Here is a 25164-nt window from a genome sequence, read left to right as displayed (position 1 = left end):
CTCCTCTTATGCTCCACTTTTTCTCCACTTTTTCTCCACTTTTTTCTCCACTTTTTCTCCTCTTATGCTCCACTTTTTCTCCACTTTTTCTCCACTTTTTCTCCACTTTTTCTCCACTTTTTCTCCTCTTATGCTCCACTTTTTCTCCACTTTTTCTCCACTTTTTCTCCACTTTTTCTCCACTTTTTCTCCACTTTTTCTCCACTTTTTCTCCTCTTATGCTCCACTTTTTCTCCACTTTTTCTCCTCTTAATCTCCACTTTTTCTCCTCTTATGCTCCACTTTTTCTCCACTTTTTCTCCTCTTATGCTCCACTTTTTCTCCACTTTTTCTCCACTTTTTCTCCTCTTATGCTCCACTTTTTCTCCACTTTTTCTCCACTTTTTTCTCCACTTTTTCTCCTCTTATGCTCCACTTTTTCTCCACTTTTTCTCCACTTTTTTCTCCACTTTTTCTCCTCTTATGCTCCACTTTTTCTCCACTTTTTCTCCACTTTTTCTCCACTTTTTCTCCACTTTTTCTCCACTTATGCTCCACTTTTTCTCCACTTTTTCTCCACTTTTTTCTCCACTTTTTCTCCTCTTAATCTCCACTTTTTCTCCACTTTTTCTCCACTTTTTCTCCACTTTTTCTCCACTTTTTCTCCACTTTTTCTCCTCTTATGTTCCACTTATTCTCCACTTTTTCTCCACTTTTTCTCCACTTTTTCTCCTCTTATGCTCCACTTTTTCTCCACTTTTTCTCCACTTTTTTCTCCACTTTTTCTCCTCTTATGCTCCACTTTTTCTCCACTTTTTCTCCACTTATGCTCCACTTTTTCTCCACTTTTTCTCCACTTTTTTCTCCACTTTTTCTCCTCTTAATCTCCACTTTTTCTCCACTTTTTCTCCACTTTTTCTCCACTTTTTCTCCACTTTTTCTCCACTTTTTCTCCACTTTTTTCTCCACTTTTTCTCCACTTTTTCTCCTCTTATGTTCCACTTATTCTCCACTTTTTCTCCACTTTTTCTCTACTTTTTCTATGGTCGGTCTACCCATTAGCTCTGCCATGCATAGTGTAGCTCTACACCTACTGCACATGTTACTTTATGATTGACATCTCTTTCGTACCAGAGCTGTCTAAGTCTACTCTGACCCCATATTTGTCATTACTATATTGTCCTTGTACTGTATTATGACATTTGTATCATGTGTTTCATTTCTTGCTGTGTTGCAATTTTTTTGCTGCATCCCAATTGTACCTCTACATTGTTCGAGTTTATGTTATTGTTCTCTCACTCTTATGTGATACTGATTGTCATTTTTCATGATTACATGCAGATAAGTCCAATCTGACGAAGGCTCAGGCCGAAACGTCATTTGTAACTTGTTTTGGACAAAAACATATATGCTTATGAAAATTTTTTTTTCTTAATACGGACCATTAAAGAGTGATTTTGCATTACTATCCGTTGTGACTTACTGACTTAGTCTGGGAGATATAGAGTGCCGAGGTTACTCACTAATTTTATCTATTATTACCTCTGAGCACCTATATACCAGTGAGCAGAGCTTCCTCTACAGTAGTTCTCCTGATTAGGCATGCCCTTACCTCATGAGCAGGGCATTGCAGCTTTGGTAGCAACCATTACGACATGGACTCTGCTGCTGTGGACCCGGGGAGAGTGAGTGCAGATTCATTGCACCCACACTCCTCACATGAAGGGTCCGCACTCCTAGAAAATGGGGGATACGTTCCCTGAGTGTCTCCCCCCCATATTCTAGACGGTCCAGAGTCGTCGTGGGACCCCTTTATTTTTTTTCTTACAATAAATTGGTGAAAGAGGAAATGTTTTGGGGACTGTTTTTTCAAATAAATTTCTTTTGTCGATTTTTTGTTTTTGTTAGTACTGACAGTTTATGATGTTGGGTATCTAATAGACGCCATGACATCACAAACTGCTGGGCTTGATCTCAGGTGACTTTACAGCTAGTATCAACCCGATTTATTACCCCGTTTGCCACTGCACCAGGGCACGGGATGAGCTGGGGTGAAGCGCCAGGATTGGCGCATCTAGTGGATGCGCCACGTCTGGGGTGCCTGCGGCCTGCTATTTTTAGGCTGTGAAGGCCCAATAACTATGGACCTTCCCACCCTGAGAATACCAGACCACAGCTGTCCGCTTTACCTTGGCTGGTGATCCAATTTGGGGGGTCCCCTACTTTTATTGTGTAATTATTAATATTTATAAAATAATTATAAAAAAGAGCCTGAGGGGACCTCCACATTGGATCCCCAACCACGGTAAAGCTGCCAGCTGTGGTTTTCAGGCTACAGCCGTCTGCTTTACCCTAGCTGGCTATCAAAAATGGGGGGACCCAACGTAATTTTTTTTTTTTAACTATTTTTTAAATAGAAAAAATTAATGGGCTTCCCTGTATTTTGATTGCCAACACATCGACCACTATTAGAATAACAACCCAGGTGGAATTACACGAAAACCACTAAAACACACCTCTATAAAAAATTTATTTTTATTCAATTTATAATAGAAAATATAGATATGACACCAGATATCTGACAAAAACACAAAGACACTGTGCTCATCAAGGCCTAGTGAAGAGCAGAGGGAGCGTGCAGAGATAGATAGCTGAATAGCTCTCAGTGAACCAGGAGGGACTACGATACTCCTCAACTCCTCCTGCCTACTTGCGGAGAGTGTTATAAAGTATTGAACACTCCCCGCTCCGGGTGGCTGTCCCTATATATCCCTATGCTCCACTGACCTACACCACCACCACCAGGTGCATTGTGAAAAGACCAGGACAACATATAATGTATTAAAATCTGTTGGTTCCTGACTCGGACTGTAGGCTATGCTACAGTCCAGATACTGTAAACAGCAGTTTAGGACAGAGCTAATGGGCCCAACGAAATCGGTGCCCACAGCTCCTCCCGACGCGTTTCCCCCCCTCCTAAAAAAATGTTCGGGGGTTCATCAGGGGTGATTAGCCAACATACACCTGTGAATAGACAAAAACAGACAGTTGGTGTCTTTCAATATACAGTCCAGCCAATCTCCAAGAAATCCCCTTCACATACGAGACTTACTTGGAACAGCATCCAAGTGTGGTGTAAAAGCAGCAGCAGGGTGTGCTTGTACAATATAACTTGACACCATCAACACAAGGGACTATAGATGTCCTCCTGTAATTCCATATAGTAATACACCACATAGGTCATTGTGTCTCCAAGATATCTATGCACCATGCACTAATCACACCTATCAGTGCATATCATGCCACTACCTTCTTAGGTCCACTTTTCTTTTCCTCCAAAATGTGGTATTAATGTTGCTCAGTGTCTCACATCACCATATCTACATATACATTGACAATACAAAAATATAAAAATATAAATATGTGAGTCAATGCTTCAAGATAACATCTCTCCACAGTATTATGGTATCTAATACTAGAATGAAGCATACCCATTGTAGGTAAATGATGCATGATGTTCTCCAGGGACATTCAACCCTTTGGCGCCACTTCTAGGCCTTTGCTATAAGAGAAAGGAAAGCCATCTCTAAAGGCTAAGGGGGTTTACATACTTAAAGCTCACATGACCAAAAACAGACATCAATGTCAACAAATATCAACAATACCTATGAGTCTGAAAGAAGGTTTTTAGATGATGGACGATACACAGTTTGGCACTTGAGATAAGGTGCAGCATGCACTCTCTAGCAGAAAAAAGTCTATCTGCCCTCTCTTAGGTTGTGGATCCTGCTCTCTTGGTTCGCTCCCTATAGAGAAAAACATATTGTATGGCTCATATGTAGGGCAGAGACATATTGGCTTACATTGCCATCTCCCTTGTCATTACCTGGGCACTGATATTTCCTTAGTGGAAGCCCCAGGTGTTTCCTTAGTGGGAATCCTAGGTCACTACTTCAGATCCCTCTAGTAAATGGACACGTCCTATAAAGACATAATATACAGATAGCACTAGTGCTAGGTTATTTCCCCCTAGGCGTATCCAGATACTGGATGTCGTATACAGTCCTGATTAAATAAGGAGAGTCACCTACCAGCAGGAGGCTCGGTCTTCAGTGACCAAGGTACCAGGCGCTCAGACGTATGAAGTTCCCCAGGGCACAGCTAGATGGCCTCCCAGGCTAAAGATCTGAAGGTCCGTAATGTCCCTGCTGCTTGTCTGCCTCTCCACTGCCATCTGCTCTTTTAAAACGCCCGCATCCCGATATGGGGGTGGGACATCCTGTTCTCCGAGATTGACATGTTGATGGGCCAATCGGAGACGGATCTTATGTGGCCGGAAGTGACGCGTAAGGGACGGATTGACAGATCCCATATCCAATCCTTGTACCTAACGCTGCAGAGAGTGACGTCTAGCTCAATTGCAGCCACCCTCAATGGTAGTAACACATAAGCGTCCCAGCAACCGCATCGGCCTAGATGGAGACAGATCCTGCCCGGCCGGATGTAATGTAGCTCGATTAGATTGACAGCCCAATGGCCCTATCCTGGTTGCTCGCATTAAAGGGGGATGTATCACTGAATCGCATCTGCCCTCAGCGATACTGCATAGGGACGGATTGACACATCCCACATCCAATCCTAATGATTAACACTGCAGAGAGTGACGTATCACTCAGTTGCAGTCACCCTCTTATCTAAGCCCCTTTTTGGCTTTAGTGTAGGATAGGAAAGGCATCTTCTCGCCAACTTTGGGGTCATTTTTACCTAATTTTAGTATAAAGCAACTCCAAGAACCCTTAGAGACAGATAATGACATCTTTACAGATTTACATCCCCCTTTAATGCGAGCAACCAGGATAGGGCCATTGGGCTGTCAATCTAATCGAGCTACATTACATCCGGCCGGGCAGGATCTGTCTCCATCTAGGCCGATGCGGTTGCTGGGACGCTTATGTGTTACTACCATTGAGGGTGGCTGCAATTGAGCTAGACGTCACTCTCTGCAGCGTTAGGTACAAGGATTGGATATGGGATCTGTCAATCCGTCCCTTACGCGTCACTTCCGGCCACATAAGATCCGTCTCCGATTGGCCCATCAACATGTCAATCTCGGAGAACAGGATGTCCCACCCCCATATCGGGATGCGGGCGTTTTAAAAGAGCAGATGGCAGTGGAGAGGCAGACAAGCAGCAGGGACATTACGGACCTTCAGATCTTTAGCCTGGGAGGCCATCTAGCTGTGCCCTGGGGAACTTCATACGTCTGAGCGCCTGGTACCTTGGTCACTGAAGACCGAGCCTCCTGCTGGTAGGTGACTCTCCTTATTTAATCAGGACTGTATACGACATCCAGTATCTGGATACGCCTAGGGGGAAATAACCTAGCACTAGTGCTATCTGTATATTATGTCTTTATAGGACGTGTCCATTTACTAGAGGGATCTGAAGTAGTGACCTAGGATTCCCACTAAGGAAACACCTGGGGCTTCCACTAAGGAAATATCAGTGCCCAGGTAATGACAAGGGAGATGGCAATGTAAGCCAATATGTCTCTGCCCTACATATGAGCCATACAATATGTTTTTCTCTATAGGGAGCGAACCAAGAGAGCAGGATCCACAACCTAAGAGAGGGCAGATAGACTTTTTTCTGCTAGAGAGTGCATGCTGCACCTTATCTCAAGTGCCAAACTGTGTATCGTCCATCATCTAAAAACCTTCTTTCAGACTCATAGGTATTGTTGATATTTGTTGACATTGATGTCTGTTTTTGGTCATGTGAGCTTTAAGTATGTAAACCCCCTTAGCCTTTAGAGATGGCTTTCCTTTCTCTTATAGCAAAGGCCTAGAAGTGGCGCCAAAGGGTTGAATGTCCCTGGAGAACATCATGCATCATTTACCTACAATGGGTATGCTTCATTCTAGTATTAGATACCATAATACTGTGGAGAGATGTTATCTTGAAGCATTGACTCACATATTTATATTTTTATATTTTTGTATTGTCAATGTATATGTAGATATGGTGATGTGAGACACTGAGCAACATTAATACCACATTTTGGAGGAAAAGAAAAGTGGACCTAAGAAGGTAGTGGCATGATATGCACTGATAGGTGTGATTAGTGCATGGTGCATAGATATCTTGGAGACACAATGACCTATGTGGTGTATTACTATATGGAATTACAGGAGGACATCTATAGTCCCTTGTGTTGATGGTGTCAAGTTATATTGTACAAGCACACCCTGCTGCTGCTTTTACACCACACTTGGATGCTGTTCCAAGTAAGTCTCGTATGTGAAGGGGATTTCTTGGAGATTGGCTGGACTGTATATTGAAAGACACCAACTGTCTGTTTTTGTCTATTCACAGGTGTATGTTGGCTAATCACCCCTGATGAACCCCCGAACATTTTTTTAGGAGGGGGGGAAACGCGTCGGGAGGAGCTGTGGGCACCGATTTCGTTGGGCCCATTAGCTCTGTCCTAAACTGCTGTTTACAGTATCTGGACTGTAGCATAGCCTACAGTCCGAGTCAGGAACCAACAGATTTTAATACATTATATGTTGTCCTGGTCTTTTCACAATGCACCTGGTGGTGGTGGTGTAGGTCAGTGGAGCATAGGGATATATAGGGACAGCCACCCGGAGCGGGGAGTGTTCAATACTTTATAACACTCTCCGCAAGTAGGCAGGAGGAGTTGAGGAGTATCGTAGTCCCTCCTGGTTCACTGAGAGCTATTCAGCTATCTATCTCTGCACGCTCCCTCTGCTCTTCACTAGGCCTTGATGAGCACAGTGTCTTTGTGTTTTTGTCAGATATCTGGTGTCATATCTATATTTTCTATTATAAATTGAATAAAAATAAATTTTTTATAGAGGTGTGTTTTAGTGGTTTTCGCATTTTGATTGCCAACCAAGGTAACGGCAGGCAGATGGGGGTGGCAACCCATAGCTGTCTGCTTTATCTGCGCTGAGAATCAAAAATACCGCGGAGCGCTACGTCATTTTTTTAAAGATTTATTTTTACAGCACTGTGATGTCCAGCAATCAAAATACAGGGAAGCCCATTTTATTTTTAGTTATTTAAATAAATAATTAAAAAAAATATATGTTAGCTCCCACTGCATTTTTTGTATTGCTAGCTAAGGGTAATCCAAGCAGCTACTGGCTGCTAACCCCCACTGCTTGGTGTTACCTTCACTGGCAATGGAAAATCCAGGGAAGCATTTTTTTTTTTTTTTGCCAAAAAGCTACAAAAAAAGGACGTGAGCTTCGCCATATTTTTGTATGCTAGCCAGGTATAGCAGGCAGGTGCTGGAAGAGTTGGATACAGCGCCAGAAGATGGCGCTTCTATGAAAATGCCATTTTCTGAGGTGGCTGCAGACTGCAATTCGCAGCAGTGGGGCCCAGAAAGCTCAGGCCAACCGGTGGTGCGGATTCCAATCCCAGCTGCCTAGTTGTACCTGGCTGGACACAAAAATGGGGCAAAGCCTACGTCATTTGTTTTCTAATTATTTCATGAAATTCATGAAATAATAAAAAAAGGGCTTCCCTTTATTTTTGGTTCCCAGCCGGGTACAAATAGGCAACTGGGGGTTGGGGGCAGCCGTACCTGCCTGCTGTACCTGGCTAGCATACAAAAATATGGCGAAGCCACATAATTTTTTCAGGGGGCAAAAAACTTCTGCATACAGTCCTGGATGGAGTATGCTGAGCCTTGTAGTTCTGCAGCTGCTGTCTGTCTGTATGGAGAAGAGCAGACAGCAGCTGCAGAACTACAAGGCTCAGCATACTCCATCCAGGACTGTATGCAGAAGTTTTTTGCCCACCAAAAAAATGACGTGGGCTTCGCCATATTTTTGTATGCTAGCCAGGTACAGCTGGCAGCCACGGGCTGCCTCCAACCCCCAGTTGCCTATTTGTACCCGGCTGGGAACCAAAAATATAGGGAAGCCCGTTTTTTTTAATTATTTCACTTATTTCATGAAATAATTAAAAAACAAATGACGTGGGCTTCGCCCTATTTTTGTGTCCAGCCGGGTACAACTAGGCAGCTGGGGATTGGAATCCGCAGCACAGGTTAGCCCGAGGTTTGTGGGCGCCTCTGCTGCGGATTTCAGTCCGCAGCCGTCCCAGAAAATGGCGCTCTCATAGAAGCGCCATCATCTGGCGCTGTATCCAACTCTTCCAACAGCCCTGGAGCCGGGTGGCTTGTTGGGTAATCATGAGTTAATACTGGCTTTGTTTTACCAGCCAGTATTAAGCCAGAGATTCTTAATGTCAGGCACGTTTGACCCGGCCATTAAGAATCTCCAATAAAGGGTTAAAAAAAGACACCACACAGAGAAAAAATACTTTAATAGAAATAAATACACAGACACATTAGAGACTCCATCTTTATTACCCCTGTCAGCCCTCCACGATCCTGCTCTTCTGTCTTCTTTCTTTCTAGTGTAGTAGTAGTGACGATTGTAGTGAGGGGCATCACTTGGGGCTGGGGAACCTCCATCCTAACTACAATGCTCACTACAATCGGGAAGCAGCGTGCAGCCTTCACTCCGTGAGTGATCACTGCTGGCTGCTAGCGGTAACGCTGACAGACGCGTTACCATAGCAACGGTGCTCCCGGAGCCGCGGTTAGCGGTGACGTCACCGCTAACTGCGTTGCTATGGCAACGGTGATCTCCGTTAATGACCGGCTGTGTCAGCCGGTCCCTAACGGAACGGGGAGTCGACCGTGTGCTAGAGCATGTCGCCGGTACACGGCGATACACATATGTGCACCGTGTACCGGAGAGATGCACTCGCAGGTCCTACATGACGTGTCATAGTCATGTGACCAGTCTGTAGCCAATGAGATAATAGCCACGTGACTGGTCACATGGCTATTTTGACGTCACGATAGGTCCTGCTTCTCTGCTGGCAGTGCAGGTCACCGGGAGGATTCAGCGATCATCGGATGGAATAGCGGCAGGAGACAGAGTGCAGAAGGGATCGCGAGGACCGGTAAGTGTTATGGCAATGTTTATTAACTGTTTGTGTACATTTATAATGCATTTTTATGTGTTTGTGATTGCCTCCCATTATAGCCTATACGTTCGAGTTCGGTTCGTCGAACGTTCGACGAACCGAACTCGAACGGGACCCCCGTTCGGCGAACCGGCCTCGAGCCGAACCGGGACCGGTTCGCTCATCTCTACTTAGGACACAATATTACTGCCCACTGTCGTTAGTGGGTTAAACATGTCTGACCCTGTGTTGTCAAAGGAGATAAGGTTCTCTTACTATATGCTTGGTCTAATCAAGTGTGCTAACCTGTGGGGGAATCCGGAAGAATTGCTGTCAGCTCAACAAACATTTGTCTGACAGCTATGTATTATAATTAACGTAACGCCAAGATATCAGTCCAAAGGTTCTACTGTGTAGGAAGGAATTGTAAATACATAGCACATGCAAAACCTTTCCAAAGTACAGATCGAGAATGCATACAAATATCATGACCTAGTTTACTTTTCATTCATGTGTAGAGACATCATACACTTAATGATAACCATATTCTTCAAATTTTTAATCCAAAGGCTGTGTAAGTGCCCATCTGTCAGACCTACACTCTGTATTGGTTTTAGTCGAGTGGTATCTCAAGTATGCGGTGCCGCAACTCACTTGCTATGTTTTTTGGGGCTATCCTGACCACATAGGTGTTCGTCATACATTCAAATCATATGAGCTGCACGTATGTATATAATCACTGAGTACCTGTATGTTACTTAAGGTTATTAGGCTGACTTCTTATTGTTATATTGCTTATATTGCAGATAATTTAAGTGACACCTTGGAGAAATTGAAGCTAACTGGATCTGACTGCGCGGCTGACAAGTTAGATGGATGTTTGGATTGTCTGCTCCAGGCACTTGGTCAAAACAGTAAGTCCCGAATCATCTTTCTACTAATTACATGGTTGCAAATGTGCTAACATTGATTTGCCGTTGATGCTCTGCAAATATACCTGATAGAAGCGGGTATGTGCGTATTCTAGCAAAGATGGAAATCTGCAGGCAAGAAATACTGTGTGAATAATAAATCACTTTCTTCACATACTGGTTTAGTATATAGCAGTATAAAAGGCAAAGTAAGACAAAAAGGGGCTCACCTTAGCTTCATTCTATATAATGGCAGGATGGTCTAATGTGAACAGGCGCCAACTCCACTGCAGAACGTACTATTTCAAATGTGTATAGGAAAAAGTAAAAACTGCATGTCCAAATACAATAAAATGTATATATTCTTATTAGTACAAATCCATAAATCGCATTTATACAGTCACCAGAAACACGTCAGTCTATTACTATATGTGATCCCATTTGCATTTACGAACTTTTTTTATGGCTTTGTACTAATAAGGAAGAATATATACATTTTTATTTCATTGGGAAGTGCCGTTTCAACTTTTACCTATAGAGATTTTGAAGTAGTATATCGTGAGTGGATTTTCAAGTCACCACACTTCCGGTCATGTGCACTAGACCTCTCTGAAGTATGTTTACACTCGGCTTCATATTATGCATGACCGGAAGTGAGGGGCATTCTGATCCATGCACACAGGAATGCGCGTCACTGCCGATGATGACGCTAGGCCATGGGCATTCAATAGCATGTTAGCTCGCCCATGTGGATGTGCTAACATGCTAAAAGGGCAGAATGAACACAGGCACTAACACCCTTGCGACTAGTCCATGCGCTCATTAGCATATCAAAAAGGATCTTTAGAAATACTTTTTCTAAAGATCTCTTTATGGATGCTACCAGATGCAAGGACGGTTAGGCAGGGATTAGCAATATGCACCCAGAACTGCTCGTGGCTCTGGATGCATATTGCACCTGACAGGTTCCCTTTAAAGACTATTTTAAATTCTGGTCCACACTTACGCTTTTTGTAGCAGGCCTCATTAACCTTATCAAAATGGTTGACATGATCAAATGTCTTTATATACTACAACATGCACTGTATTTTTCGTTTAAAACGCACCAGATTATAAAACGCACCCTAAATTTAGAGGTAAAAAAAAAATGGGGTTAGTCTTATACTCCAGTGTTGTTTTACCGGAGGGGGGCGGCAACGGTGGTGGAGCGGGGTCACAAGAGGCAGAGGCTATGCTGGCAGCGGTGGCAGATCAGTGGTGGGTGGTCAGTGGTGACAGCGGCGGCGGCAGGTCAGTAGTCGCGGCAGTGACTGCTCAGTGGTGACAGCGGCGGGTCAGTGGTGGTTCTCATCCAAGAGCTCCCACTGCGCATGCGCTGACTCCCGGCGCCATCATTTGAAGCCAGACTGCGGACAGACTAGGACATGCGCCACATAGCCACCGCAGTCTGCACAGCGACCCAGTCCGCACGGCCGGCCACACAGAGTGGCAGCCAGCAGTCCGGCCGCCCACCCGCACAGAGAGGCCGCCGGCAGACAGGCACCCGGCCGCTCGCATGCACCCCGCCGCCCGCACACACAGCCGCGCACACAGCCCCCCTGCCAATTCACCTTCCATTAAGCTATATTTGGATTTTCCTTCCAAATTTTTGGGAGGAAAAGTGCGTCTTATAATCCGAAAAATATGGTATTTCATCCTATCCCTAAAGTATTCTTTATACTTTTGATTGCATTTATTTATATAGTCCTCCAGATCCAGACTAAAATTGACTAATTTGCAGAGGCGCTTCCTGATGTCTACATTATTATTATTATTATTATTATTAGGCAACTTTTCCTAAGGGAGACATTTAGCCTATTATTTAAATACTAGAAGGTGGCCCGATTCTACGCATCGGGTATTCTAGAATTTACGTATTGTGTAGTTCATGTATGATTTTTGTTATATATATATATATATATATATATATATATATATAGATGTTGTTGTGTGTAGTTACCAAGTGTTTGTGTAGGGGCTGTACATGTTCTGGGTGTTGTCTGGGTGTGACGGGGGGTGAGAGCGGTGTTGTATGTGTGTTGCGTTGTTTGTGGAGCACTGTGTGTCTGTAGCGTTGTGTGTGTGTTGCGCGGTTTGTGTGTGTGTGGTGTGTTTTGGGGGGAGGTATGTTTTGTGCAATGTGTGTGTTGCATGGTATGTGCGTATATTTGTGTGTGCCGCGGTGTTTGTGTGTTGGGTGTTGTGTGTGTGCAGCGTTGTCTGTGTGTGTGGGTGTCTGTGTAGGGCAGTTGTTTGTGGTTCCCAGTGTGTGTGTGTGTGGTGTGTGGTGTGTTGTGCAGTGCGCGCGTGTGTGTGTGTGTGTGTGTGTTGGGGGGAGGTGCGCACTCCCAAACGTGCTCCATCCCCCATGCAGCGCACTCCCCATCGTGCTCCATCCCCCATGCAGCGCACTCCCCATCGTGCTCCATCCCCTATGCTGCGCACCCCCCATTGTGCTCCATCTCCCATGCTGCGCACTCCCAAACGTGCTCCATCCGCCATGCTGCGCACTCCCAAACGTGCTCCATCCGCCATGCTGCGCACTCCCAAACGTGCTCCATCCGCCATGCTGCGCACTCCCAAACGTGCTCCATCCGCCATACTCCGCACTCCCCATCGTGCTCCATCCCCCATGCAGCGCACTCCCCATCGTGCTCCATCCCCTATGCTGCGCACCCCCCATCGTGCTCCATCTCCCATGCTGCGCACTCCCAAACGTGCTCCACCCGCCATGCTGCGCACTCCCAAACGTGCTCCATCCCCCATGCTGCGAACTCCCCATCGTGCTCCATCCCCATGCTGCGCACCCCCCCATCATGCTCCATCCCCGATGCTGCGCACCCCCCCATCGTGCTCCATCCCCCATGCTGCACCAGCATCAGCCTCTCTGCCCCCAGCATCAGCTTCTCTGCCCCCAGCATCAGCCTCTCTCCTCCCAGCATCAGCCTCTCTCCTCCCAGCATCAGCCTCTCTCCTCCCAGCATCAGCCTCTCTCCTCCCAGCATCAGCCTCTCTCCTCCCAGCATCAGCCTCTCTCCTCCCAGCATCAGCCTCTCTCATCCTAGCATCAGCCTCTCTCCTCCCAGCATCAGCCTCTCCTCTCTGTCCCCAGCATCAGCCTCTCTCCTCCCAGCCTTCCCCAGCATCAGCCTCTCTCCTCCCAGCCTCCCTCCTCCCACCCTCCCCCAGCATCAGCCTCCCTCTCCCAGCCTCCCCCAGCATCAACCTCCCCCAGCATCAGCCTCTCTTCTCTCAGCCTACCTCTCCCAGCCTCCCTCCTCCCAGCCTCCCTCAGCATCAGCCTCCCTCTCCCAGCCTCCCCAAGCATCAGCCTCCACCAGCATCAGCCTCTCTCCTTCCAGCCTCCCCCAGCATCAGCCTCCGCCAGCATCAGCCTCTCTCCTTCCAGCCTCCTCCAGCATCAGCCTCCCTCTCCCAGCCTTCCCCAGGATCAGCCTCTCTCCTCCCAGCCTCCGTCCTCCCAGCCTTCCCCAGCATCAGCTTTCCCCTCCCAGCCTCCCTCAGCATCAGCCTTCCCCAGCATCAGCCTCTCTCCTCCCAGCCTCAGCCTCTCTCCTTCCAGCCTCCCCCAGCATCAGCCTCTCTCCTTCCAGTCTACCCCAGCATCAGCCTCCCCCTCCCAGCCTTCCCCATGATCAGCCTCTCTGCTCCCAGCCTCCTCCAGCACGCCGTGCTCCTCTGCCGACACTCACACACCCGATCGCATCCACTCACACACACCCGATCGCATCCACTCACACACACCCGATCGCATCCACTCACACACAGCCGATCGCATCCACTCACACACACCCGATCGCATCCACTCACACACACCCGATCGCATCCACTCACACACACCCGATCGCATCCACTCACACACACCCGATCGCATCCACTCACACACACCCGATCGCATACACTCACACACACCCGATCGCATACACTCACACACACCCGATCGCATACACTCACACACACAGACACTGACGATATCGCACATACGCGCTCACACTCACAACATCCGGAGATACCACATGCCTCTGGCCATGTGATCCTCCGTCAGGTCCTGGAAGGTCACAACAGCACAGTATCGAGGCCGAGAAGCAAGCGATATCGCCGGATGCTGTGAGTGTGTGGATGCGATGTGAGGTGTGTGTGAGGTGTGTGTGAGGTGTGTGTGAGGTGTGTGTGAGGTGTGTGTGAGGTGTGTGTGAGGTGTGTGTGAGGTGTGTGTGAGAGTGAGTGTGATCTGATGTGTGTGTATGTTTGTGTGTGTGCTGTTATGTGTGTGCGTGTGGATCTTCCGCCGCAGCAGGACCTTGATGCGCTTGTAACCATGCGAGCATGGTTACCAACGTATCCACACCACTCCCGTGCGAGCGGGGGCCGGGGGGGTGGGGTGGGGGTGGGGGGGGGGGGGGGGGGGGGAGTACAGTACTCACCTCCGTGACAGCCGTGTCAGTTCGGGGAATGCGCGGGGGAGGGGGGGGAGGGGGGGGGGGTACAGTACTCACCTCCGTGACAGCCGTGTCAGTTCGGGAAATGCGCGGAGGGAGGGGGCGGGGCCAGAGCTAGCGTGCATTGCGTGAGGGGGGCGGAGCGTGGCGTGGCCGAATTGCCAATGCCTGCAGGGTGCCGGGGCGAGAGGCCAATCTGTGGGGGGGGCGGAGCCTGGCCAATCCGTGTGGGGGCGCAGCCTGGGCGAGCGGCCAATCCGTGTGGGGGGGCGGGGCCATGGCGAGCCCAGCGGCCAATCAGCTTTGTGTCACCGTAAGGACACAATTTTGGAGCATGACAGACAGACAGACAGACAGACAGAATAAGGCAATTATATATATAGATTCGTATGCTATGGCCCATTCTAGAATCTAATAGTACTTGTATTAAGAAATGACTGCCAATTTATAAACCACGAAAAACAAAAAACCTCAATTTCAATTAATATTAAACTTTTATTGATATATTTTAAAATTTAGACACCCATTAATAGTGAACACACAAAGGGCGTAGATGATGAAGGGGAGGAGCTAAATATATGGGGTCCCTATAGCACCCTATGGGACCTTGCTCCTACCTACCAACGGAGGGTATGACGCCGTAACTGTTTTGGGCGCCCCCGTTCCACGTCGGCTCACCCTCTAGTTGCCCTAGATAGTTAGTGAATTAAAATAATAATTACACTACGGATGGCCATACAATAGTACTAGAATGTATTAAGTACAAAGTGCTCATGTAATCACACTGTCTGATAGATAACAGCTTCCTATCAGGAAAATCAGGACAAAAAAATCAAAAATTAAGCCCCAATATAGGTAGGCTTCTGCAGAAAAATTAGTCCATAGTACATGATCCAGTACAAATTAGTACATGGTACAACAAAGTGCTCATATAATCACACTGTGATAGATAACAGCTTCCTATCAGGAAAACCAGGACAAAAAAAAAAAACAAAACACAAATATTAAGCCCCAGTATAGGCAGGCTTCTGCAGAAAAATTAGTCCATAGTACATGATCCAGTACAAATTAGTACATAGTACATAATACACAATCTACATTAACATAATGGAGGAGCACATTAACATAATGGAAAATTCAGTTCCATCTGTCAGTTTTTCCTCCCCTGTCCCAGTGTGATATAGTATGGTATGGCAATCACACATGGATAAACTTTTACACAATCATAATTGCACAGATCTGCACTGCATAAACCGATGCTGATACATGTAATGCAATGCCTGAGGGCAATCATGCAGATGATTCTTATAGAGCAGAAAATAGGGGTATAGATAACCCCACAGGGAAGAAAAAAAATGGTTACTTCCTTTTTAGCAGCATGCTCTGTATCGCCTCTACGCGTTTCCCCTTTCCATGATATAAGGATCTTCAGGAGGCTGGAGGATTGCAGTTATCAGATGTGAATGTAGGAGTAATCCATGGCTGTGTGCCTATCTAGGGCAACTAGAGGGTGAGCCGACGTGGAACGGGGGCGCCCAAAACAGTTACGGCGTCATACCCTCCGTTGGTAGGTAGGAGCAAGGTCCCATAGGGTGCTATAGGGACCCCATATATTTAGCTCCTCCCCTTCATCATCTACGCCCTTTGTGTGTTCACTATTAATGGGTGTCTAAATTTTAAAATATATCAATAAAAGTTTAATATTAATTGAAATTGAGGTTTTTTGTTTTTCGTATATTGAACTCAATTGGTCCTATTGTATATGGTTTTTTCTAAATTTATAAACCGCACAGAAAATTTGTAGGGAAACTAAATTATGTCTTATAATGATATTTCTGATGACATTATGGAGTAATTGGGGATTAGCTCATTTTATAGAAAGTCAAAGTCGTTATTGGTCAGAACATGGAGTCCAGATAATCTGTGATTTGTTTCAGAATATCATACTCTGTTTTGAGCAAGTTCAAGTGAAATTTCAAATAGCAAGATCCCAGGATTATAAATTCTTCCAAGTAATAAATGATCTCAATGCACTATTTCCACCTCACCTTATCAATATCCATGTAGCCCAATCCCATAATTGGGTTCATCTGCTCCCAGGGTCCGAGGGGACTCTTATCTATGATATACTCTTATTAGAGCTAAATCAACTTTACGCTTCTTGTAATACTAGACAATTGGAAACAGCTGATCCTTTCTTTTGTGTAGGAACAAATTGAAGATCTAGTGGATTCCTATTTGTGGTATCACCTGCAATAACTAAGAGACCTATTCAATTATATTACATACACCAAATTTATCTCACACCTGTAAGGTTGAATAAAGGGGTCAGGGTGCCATCCCCTAGTTGTCCTAATTGTCATACATACCCGGCTGATTTTTGGCATATGGTTTGGAGCCATTGCATTGTGGACCCGTTTGTGGGTATTAAAGTGAGATGCTAGATTTCCTATTTATTAAATTGAGTCCTCCAATTTCTAGAGATCCTACTCATCTGTATATTCAGGATGCTTGGTGAGAAAGAATAGTCACACTATCCCAGAATCGTCCTACGGGTGCATTCAGACAACTGTATAAGGCTAGTTTCACACATCCAGCTTTTCGCCGGATTGGCGGATCCGGACACTCCAGTACAGTTTGATACAATACAATGGCAACTTCGGCAACTTCTGGGTCACATGCTCCGGTCACATGACAGCTTGTCGCGCTGCCATTGTACTGCATACACTGTACTGGAGTGCGCCGGATCCGTCAATCCGGCGAAAAGACGGATGTGTGAAACTAGCTTAAATCAGACCGAGATCGGACCATATTGCGTGGACTAGCCACGCTTCTTCCCACCCGAGCCTGATAGGTGAAATATATGAAAGCCGTAAATGAGTGCTGACTTATTTAGTTATATCAGCAATCATGCCATTGTAACCCTGTCATTATTGAGTTCTGAAAATATTTCTATACTATCTAAATTTAGTGTGTGTAAATGAGCAATTGATCTATATGAAACAGGGAACTTAGAGAACAATTCTAGACTGGCCACTCATCTGTGATAAAATTAACTGAATAAAACAGTATTCTTCTTGCTGAGGTAAAAAAAAAATTGAATCTATCACATTAAAAAAACAAAACAAATCCTACTATAATGCCTACCATCACTGATTTTGAAATTGGTTAGAAATGTATTTGTGTAGACCCACAGTTTACTGTAAACACCCACAGTCTTTATGTAGACCCCCAGCCTTTACGCGGGCTCCCACCCGGCCTTTACGCGGGCTCCCACCCGGCCTTTGCGTGGGCTCCCCCCGGGCTTTGCGTGGGCTCCCCCCCGGGCTTTGCGTGGGCTCCCCCCCGGGCTTTGCGCGGGCTCCCCCCGGCCTTTGCGCGGGCTCCCCCCAGCCTTTGCTCGGGCTCCTCCCGGCCTTTGCGCGGGCCGATAGCCTAAAGGGCGCTTTACACGCTGCAATCTCGCTAGTGAGCGTACTCGCCCCCATCGTTTGTGCGTCATGGGCAAATCTCTGCCCGTGGTGCACAAAATCGCGCGGACCTGTCACACCACTTACCTGCCTAGCGACGTCGCTTTGACCAGCGAACCACCTCCTTTCTAAGGGGGGCGGTTCGTTCGGCGTCACAGCAACGTCACTAAGCGGCCACCCAATCAAAGCGGAGGGGCGGAGATGAGCGGTACGTAACATGCCCACCCACCTTCTTCCTTCCTCATTGCCGGTGGACGCAGGTAAGGTGAGGTTCCTCGTTCCTGCGGTGTCACACACAGCGATGTGTGCTGCCACAGGAACAACGAACATCGTACCTGCAGCAGCAACGATATTTGGGAATAGGGGGCATTTCACCGATTAGCGATTTTGCATGTTTTTGCGACGATTCAAAATCGCTCATAGGTGTCACACGCAACAACATCGCTAATGTGGCCGGATGTGCGTTACAAATTCCGTGACCCCGACGACATCGCTTTAGCGATCTCGTAGCGTGTAAAGCGGCCTTAAGGCTGATTAGAGAATTAAGAATTACTGTTCAGATGGAATATGACTGCCTCTTTGATCAGTACTTTATCCTGCCCCGAAGAGACAGTGTTCCATATGTGTGTTGTTTTTTTAAGCTCCTATTACAGTTGCAATTTTATAAACTGCTGACTTTAGATATGTTACTTTATTCTATGACAGACCTCGGTATTTTTATATTAGTCATGTCTTCCATAAAAAGTACAAAACCACCGACATTCCAGTTTTGCTTATGAAGTCTAAAAGTAATATATATTCAGATATACTAAAATAATAATTAAGACTAGTTTTGAGTCTGTCATATTTGACAATAGCCTGTCTTGCTTTAGTCATACCGTTCAGACAAAAATTTGTTAGACACCATCATAAGAAATAAAACCATACTGGAAGTCATTTTTAACTGTATCTATGAAACTCAACAGTCTTTATACAGTCAGGTCCAGAAATATTTGGACAGTGACACAAGTTTTGTTATTTTAGCTGTTTACAAAAACATGTTCAGAAATACAATTATATATATAATATGGGCTGAAAGTGCACACTCCCAGCTGCAATATGAGAGTTTTCACATCCAAATCGGAGAAAGGGTTTAGGAATCATAGCTCTGTAATGCATAGCCTTCTCTTTCTCAAGGGACCAAAAGTAATTGGACAAGGGACTCTAAGGGCTGCAATTAACTCTGAAGGCGTCTCCCTCGTTTAACCTGTAATCAATGAAGTAGTTAAAAGGTCTGGGGTTGATTACTGGTCACTGTCCAAATATTTCTGGACCTAACTGTATGTCATGCTGTATGACATATATTCGTGATGGGCGGACCCGCTAATACCCGGTATTAGCGGGTCCAAGTGGGTTTACAAAAAAAATAACCAGATTTGGGCCTGGAATTGATCCTGGATATCTGTCCGGATGCCCGTCCCCATGAAAGTACGGAGACCCGAATCAGGTGCTTAAAAATTGTGGTAGAAGGGATAGGTGGATTAGAGCAAGCACTTTATACTTGCCAGTCTCCACACTAGTGAGATTGCAAGCGATCATACCCGCCCCCATTGGTTGTGCGACACGGGCAAATCGCTGCCTGTGACGCATAACCCCGTCACACGGACTTACCGGCCCTGTGACGTCACTCTGGTTGGCGAACCGCCTCCTTTCTAAGGGGGCGGTTCTTGTGACGTCACACGGCAGTCGTCCAATAGAAGCGGAGGGGCGGAGACTAGCAGGACGTAACATCCCGCCCACCTCCTTCTTCCGCATTGCCGGTGGAGGCAGGTAAGGAGGTGTTAGTCTCTCCTGCGGTGTCACACACAGCGATGTGTGCTGCCGCAGGAAAGAGGAACAACATCGCTAATAAGCAGAAAACGATTTTTTATTTCAGGACGACCTCTCCGCGGCAAACGATTTTGACCGCTTTTGCGATCGTTTAAGATCGCTCATAAGTGTCATACACTGCGATATCGTTAATGACGCTGGATGTGCGTCACAAACACCGTGACCCCGACGATAATTCATTAACGATATCATAGCGTGTAAAGCCCGCTTAACTCTGCTTCCAGGCCACTGATTCTACTTCCGGGGCCCATCTTTATCTTCATGCATACGCACTGCTTTCCCCCCCACCGGCAGTCTTGCCGTCTCAGATTGGTTGCAGTCAGACATAATTATAGAACGTTATAAGTGCACCGCAATAAGAAAAATAGACGTTGGATGCTATCAATGCGGAGAGAAGATAATGTGCCGAAAAGAGTTAAAAAAATGACTCTTCATTTACTAGAGAGCACAACCAATATAATGATGTTATAGGAACAAACTTTATTTTTACCAAAAACCCATAAAATCAATTAAAACCACACAATGTGTATATACAGATACAATACAATTCCCAGGGAACAATAACAAATAACTACAGGTAAACAGAATCAATTAGTTATACTCTCAAGAAGCATGATAGTGTTAATATACAACAATCATGAATTACAAATGAAGCATAATATCCATTAAAAATCATCAGAGAATGTCTCCACAACATAATACACAGTCATCTGAATATGGCCCATAAAGAGGCAGTGTGCAGCAGATGGGAGGATGGAGCTGGATGGAAGAGGGCCCCTATCTAAAGTATAGGTAATGCACTGGTCACAGTAGATATTCCGGTCACAATAAGAGGTGAGGTGACATCAAGGCGCTGCCAGCAATGCCATGCAGCAAACTGAGCTATGGAATCAGCCAGTGGGGGGCACCCAAAGAGGGATCAGCGTACACATCTGACACTGACCAAAGATGCGGTAGGGCCCGTGTGGTAGTGGCGGGAGAGAAAGAGAGTAAGAACCCAGTAAGAACCCAGGAATCGACCTGAACCCCATGCGTATCGCCACTGATGCCGGGAAGTGACGTCAGCATTAGGGACGTCATTATAAATAATCATGTCGATTAGATTGTTGTATCACCTGTGTCAGTACCAGTCCTGAAAGGTAAGTAATTGGGAGCGTTGATACAGAGTAGCAAAAATGCGGCTGTGACAAAGTTGAGACAAACAAAATACAGAGAATACAGACAAATCCCAGCAGAAGTTGCTGAACCATGATGGAATATAACCCCATAATGTGTGTATGCAAGTAAATAGTGGAAATAAAATCACCAGTATCTGAAGAAGAAAAAAAAAAAGCTCATGTTTGTTCATATATAAAACATATCATAACACTGAGAAGTAAAAAAATTAGGATCATTGATACAAAGTAGCAAAATACTGCAGTGACAAGTAAAGTTGAAACGAACAAATGCAGGAAATATATACAAACCACAGCTTGATGGGCTGAACCACTATGGGATTTAACCACATAATGTGTGTACACATACAAACCATGAAGTTAAAACGATGAATATTTAGAGGAAGAAGCTCACGTTTGTTGAGCTATGGAACATATCTAATTGTTGCAACAATCCTGGGTGGCTGCAGGCTGCTATTTTTAGGTTAGATAGGGCCCAATAACCATGTGTCACCCCTGTCTGAGAATACCAGCTCCCAGCTGTCGACTGTATCATGGCTGGCTATCAAAATTAGGGGGACCGCATGACTTTTTTTTTTATTATTTAAATAATTAAAAAAAAACCCCACATGTGGTTTCTCCTATTTTGCTACACAGCCAAGATAAGAGCACGGCTGGGAGCTCCATCCTGTAGGTGTATACGTTATCTCTGCTGGGTATCATAATACCGGGGAACCCTAAGCCAGTTTTTGAAATTTATTTTTACATCAATTTACACACATACAGCGCCTCTGGTTGCAGTCAGACACATCACACAGGTTGGGGACGCTGTCGGAAAGCAACCAATCAGAAACGTGGCGACTGCTGGTGGGCGAGGGAAGCAGTGCATATGCATGAAAATAACAAGTGACAGTAAGTATAAAACACTTGTTTTATTCTTCTTTTCTTTCTTTTTTATTCGATTTTTTTTTTTTAATTACCTGGGTGGCCGGATCCAGATCATTAACAGGAGTTCCCTGAGAACTTCGGGGTCGCTTCTCGGGTTCTTTTGAACATGCGCATATCTGGACTTTTACAGTCCGGGTCCTCCCATCACTACATAAAATGTATGCTGTTCATACATCCCTGCAAACCAGAAACATTTCACTTTACTGTTGCTGTAAAATATATACACTTCTCTGGAAAAGTAACTATCTCTAGAAGACCGAAGAGATGCCCACACAGAAGTCATACGTTGGCTATAGTAAATCATTAATTGGTTTGTTGGATAGTTGTGTAAAAACAACTTGCGCCAAACTGAAATCTAGTAAAAATTGTCATCTGGGGGCATTTGATCATTTGGCATGTCGTGCATATGCATTTAACCCCTTAAATAGAGACGAGTTTGGGTGCTTTATGTATGAATTTCACTTGTACTCAGCTACACTTGGTGCTTTGCCCAGTGTGAGACGCTTGCTGTGTTTGAATGGCTTGCACTCGGGCTAACAACAGCGTTATCAGATGTAGTGTGCAACCCTACCCCCCCCAAATGGAAAACCCCTTTTCATCTGCCCATGAAAGTAATGTGCTTACGGCTGGCGGCACGTGGGCGGATACCCGCACTGCCAATAAGTGACTCCCATTGTAATTTGGGCCAAGTACGAACTCGTGAAGGTACGGTTTGGATGCAAGTGGCGAACCAAACATTCATGGAGTCGCTCATTTCTACCTTTATAGGGAATCTGTCAACAAGGATTTAAACCCAACCCCCCCCATCCCCAAATTATTTATATGCACATGTAGCTTCCTTCCTCGCCTTTTCATTGGGGGACACAGACAGTGGGTATTATGATGTCTCCAGGGAGGCGTGACTCTAGATTGAAAAAGTGTTAGCTCCTCCTCCCACAGCATATAACCTAGCTAGGCAGGAAACTAGCTCAGTTTTTTCTAGTGTCAGCAGGGAGGCTGACATGTCTGGCCTGAGCTCTATAAGTGCCTTAGGCCAGCTTATTTTGTTTTTATTTTTACTTTTTATTTTGTTTCTATTCATTCTATTTTTGATATGGGGCAATACCAGGCTGCCCTGCCACCCCCATTCCCCCCGTGTACGGGCAGAGGAAACCTGGCATGCACAAGCCGTCAGTCTTCCCTCGCGCTCAAGTGGTCGGGTCTGCGTACCCCTCCAGGCTCCCTGGAAGCACCTCACACCAAGGTAGCTCCAGAGGGCTAAGCAGAGCCGAGGACCTGCTTCAGCCTTGAGCCGAAGATGCGTCCCTGAGATCCCTGCATCCATCACCGACGCGTCTTCAGACGGAGCCAGGAGCAGGTAGGGAGAGGACGAGTCATCTGTCCCCTGCATCCAAACCGCCACCTGGAAAGGCGCCGGTGGGCCGATGCAGGCCGTGATCCCGGGGAGCATCATTAATTTAGCCCCTGGCTTCGGCCTGCATTCTAGCAATGCCCCCTCTCACTGCTCTGGAAGCCGCTCCCTCACTCAGGAGCCGCTCCTTTCCGATTGGCCGTCACGCTTAGTCCCAGCCCTGAGACCAATCAGTCTTCGGGGGCCGTCTCTCTCCTCCATGCTGCCAGGAACACTGGACGCCATTTTCCACGTGGGGAGCAGACTCGGGTGAGAGCGCCTCCTTGGCTCTGCACTTCTGCAGCACTATATACCGCTCTGCTCAGCGGTATATCGCTGTCTCTCTAGCGGTGTGCAACTGCTGGCTAGCGGTGTATATCAGCTATTAGCGGTATATACTGGCTCTGCCTGCAGGTATATGCCGACTGTTTGACAGTATATGCCATTTTGCTATCGGTATATACCGGCTGTGCATAGCAGTCACTGCTAGTGGCTCCTCACTCACACTAACAGCGGCATATCCCTATATAGGGCTGTAGGACTCTGTTGCTGACATGCGTAACCGCAAGGGTGATAAAGCTTCCCAGGTGTCCTTTACGGACCTGTACTATGCTTGTATCACTTGTGGACGCTCGTTTTCTAATGGACGAAGCTATCCAGTATGCCGGGGCTGCGATGCCCTACTACCGTGTCACAACAGACCCAGTTGCCTTGACCATGAGACCTCGCAGGTTTTGGATTCTGCACCGGCCAGGCAGCTCCCCCGTCTGATGACGTAATGCCTGCATGGGCTCTTCTAATGTCTAAAAGGTTAGATGACCTTACCGCTCAGATATCCCAGCCGTCCTCAGTCTCCCACAGCCTTCCCCCGGCCCAGCTCTCTCAGAGGAGCCCGCCTGCTTCTTCTGGTCCCTCTTCCCCAGAACGTAAAAAGGCTGTTTCCAAAAGGCGCCATTGCGACCTCTACGCCTCATCCGACTCGGACGATAGTCAGTCTGACCGAGGTTCCGTGACTTTTAGTAGTCACGATTCTCAAGACTCCGACTCTGACTGATTGAACCCTCGTCACGGGAACCTCATGCTTGTAGGTCCCTACACTATATATAATATAAAAAAAGCAAAAAAGAAAATATGGCCTGAGCAATATACAGCTGCAATTCCATCTTGCTGTAAGTAATGATATTTTCTTTTTTGCTTTTTTTATATTATATATAGTGTAGGGACCTACAAGCATGAGGTTCCCGTGACGAGGGTTGTAGGCTTACGTCTTATGGCCATAACGCTAACAAAAAACCTCAAAAACTTTTTTGTACAGGATACAGCCAGGCCCCTTTTTGTTAGGCCTTGCTATCAGAGTTTCTGTCCCTACGTAGCGCGCAGTGGGGGTACGGCTTGGCAGCCCGCCTGATCTAATAGTATGGGCGTCACCTAATAGGCTGCGGGTTTGTGACTGTGCGTCTGCTAGTGTGAACAGTGCTCTATGCAAGCCACCAGTGTGCAGTTTTACCATCCAGCCATCACCTCCTCCATATTTGGAAGTGAGTGTGAATGGCTCCACCTGCACCTGTGTTGCCTTCACCTAGTGGGGGTTTAGCTGTATCCTGCTGGAGTAGTAGTAGTCTTTTGGCCTGAGCAATATACAGCTGCAATTCCATCTTGCTGTAAGTAATGAACTTTCCGAATGGAATCATTGAGAGCAGTGCTAGCCGCCATGGAACCTGGAGGATTCCTAGCCTCTATAGATGTTCAAGATGCTTATTTACACATTCCCATATGTGTCTCTTATCAACGGTTCTTTCGCTTTGCCGTAGCACACAGTCATTTCCAATTCAGGGCCTTCCCCTTTGGGCTGGCCACTGCGCCTCGGGTCTTCACAAAGGTCATGGCGGCCGTCATGTCCATTTTACACCCCAAAGGCATCCTGGTCGT

General features: G+C 46.2%; 1 protein-coding gene and 2 long non-coding RNA genes across 4 annotated transcripts in view; 2 read left to right on the top strand and 1 right to left on the bottom strand.

The window, feature by feature from the left end:
• Nucleotides 1-25164, top strand: part of RAP1GDS1 (Rap1 GTPase-GDP dissociation stimulator 1) — a 174784-nt gene that overhangs the window by 67191 nt on the left and 82429 nt on the right. For both annotated transcript variants that reach the window (XM_075350945.1, XM_075350939.1), the window contains exon 2: nucleotides 9801-9908. In XM_075350945.1, the coding sequence (XP_075207060.1) occupies nucleotides 9801-9908 (108 nt within the window). The remainder of the gene's footprint in view (nucleotides 1-9800; nucleotides 9909-25164) is intronic.
• Nucleotides 2890-3360, bottom strand: LOC142292014 (uncharacterized). Its single transcript, XR_012750563.1, has 3 exons — nucleotides 3289-3360; nucleotides 3092-3187; nucleotides 2890-3003 (listed from the first exon to the last, which is right to left on the bottom strand). It is a non-coding gene; the product is annotated as an uncharacterized LOC142292014 (long non-coding RNA).
• LOC142292009 (uncharacterized) lies at nucleotides 5998-6468 on the top strand. Its single transcript, XR_012750562.1, has 3 exons — nucleotides 5998-6069; nucleotides 6171-6266; nucleotides 6355-6468. It is a non-coding gene; the product is annotated as an uncharacterized LOC142292009 (long non-coding RNA).

Source organism: Anomaloglossus baeobatrachus, chromosome 1, assembly GCF_048569485.1.
Source record: "Anomaloglossus baeobatrachus isolate aAnoBae1 chromosome 1, aAnoBae1.hap1, whole genome shotgun sequence".
NCBI classification, from domain to species: domain Eukaryota; kingdom Metazoa; phylum Chordata; class Amphibia; order Anura; family Aromobatidae; genus Anomaloglossus; species Anomaloglossus baeobatrachus.
Note: the sequence above shows the minus strand (reverse complement) of the source record. Positions and strands in the feature narration are given on the sequence as shown.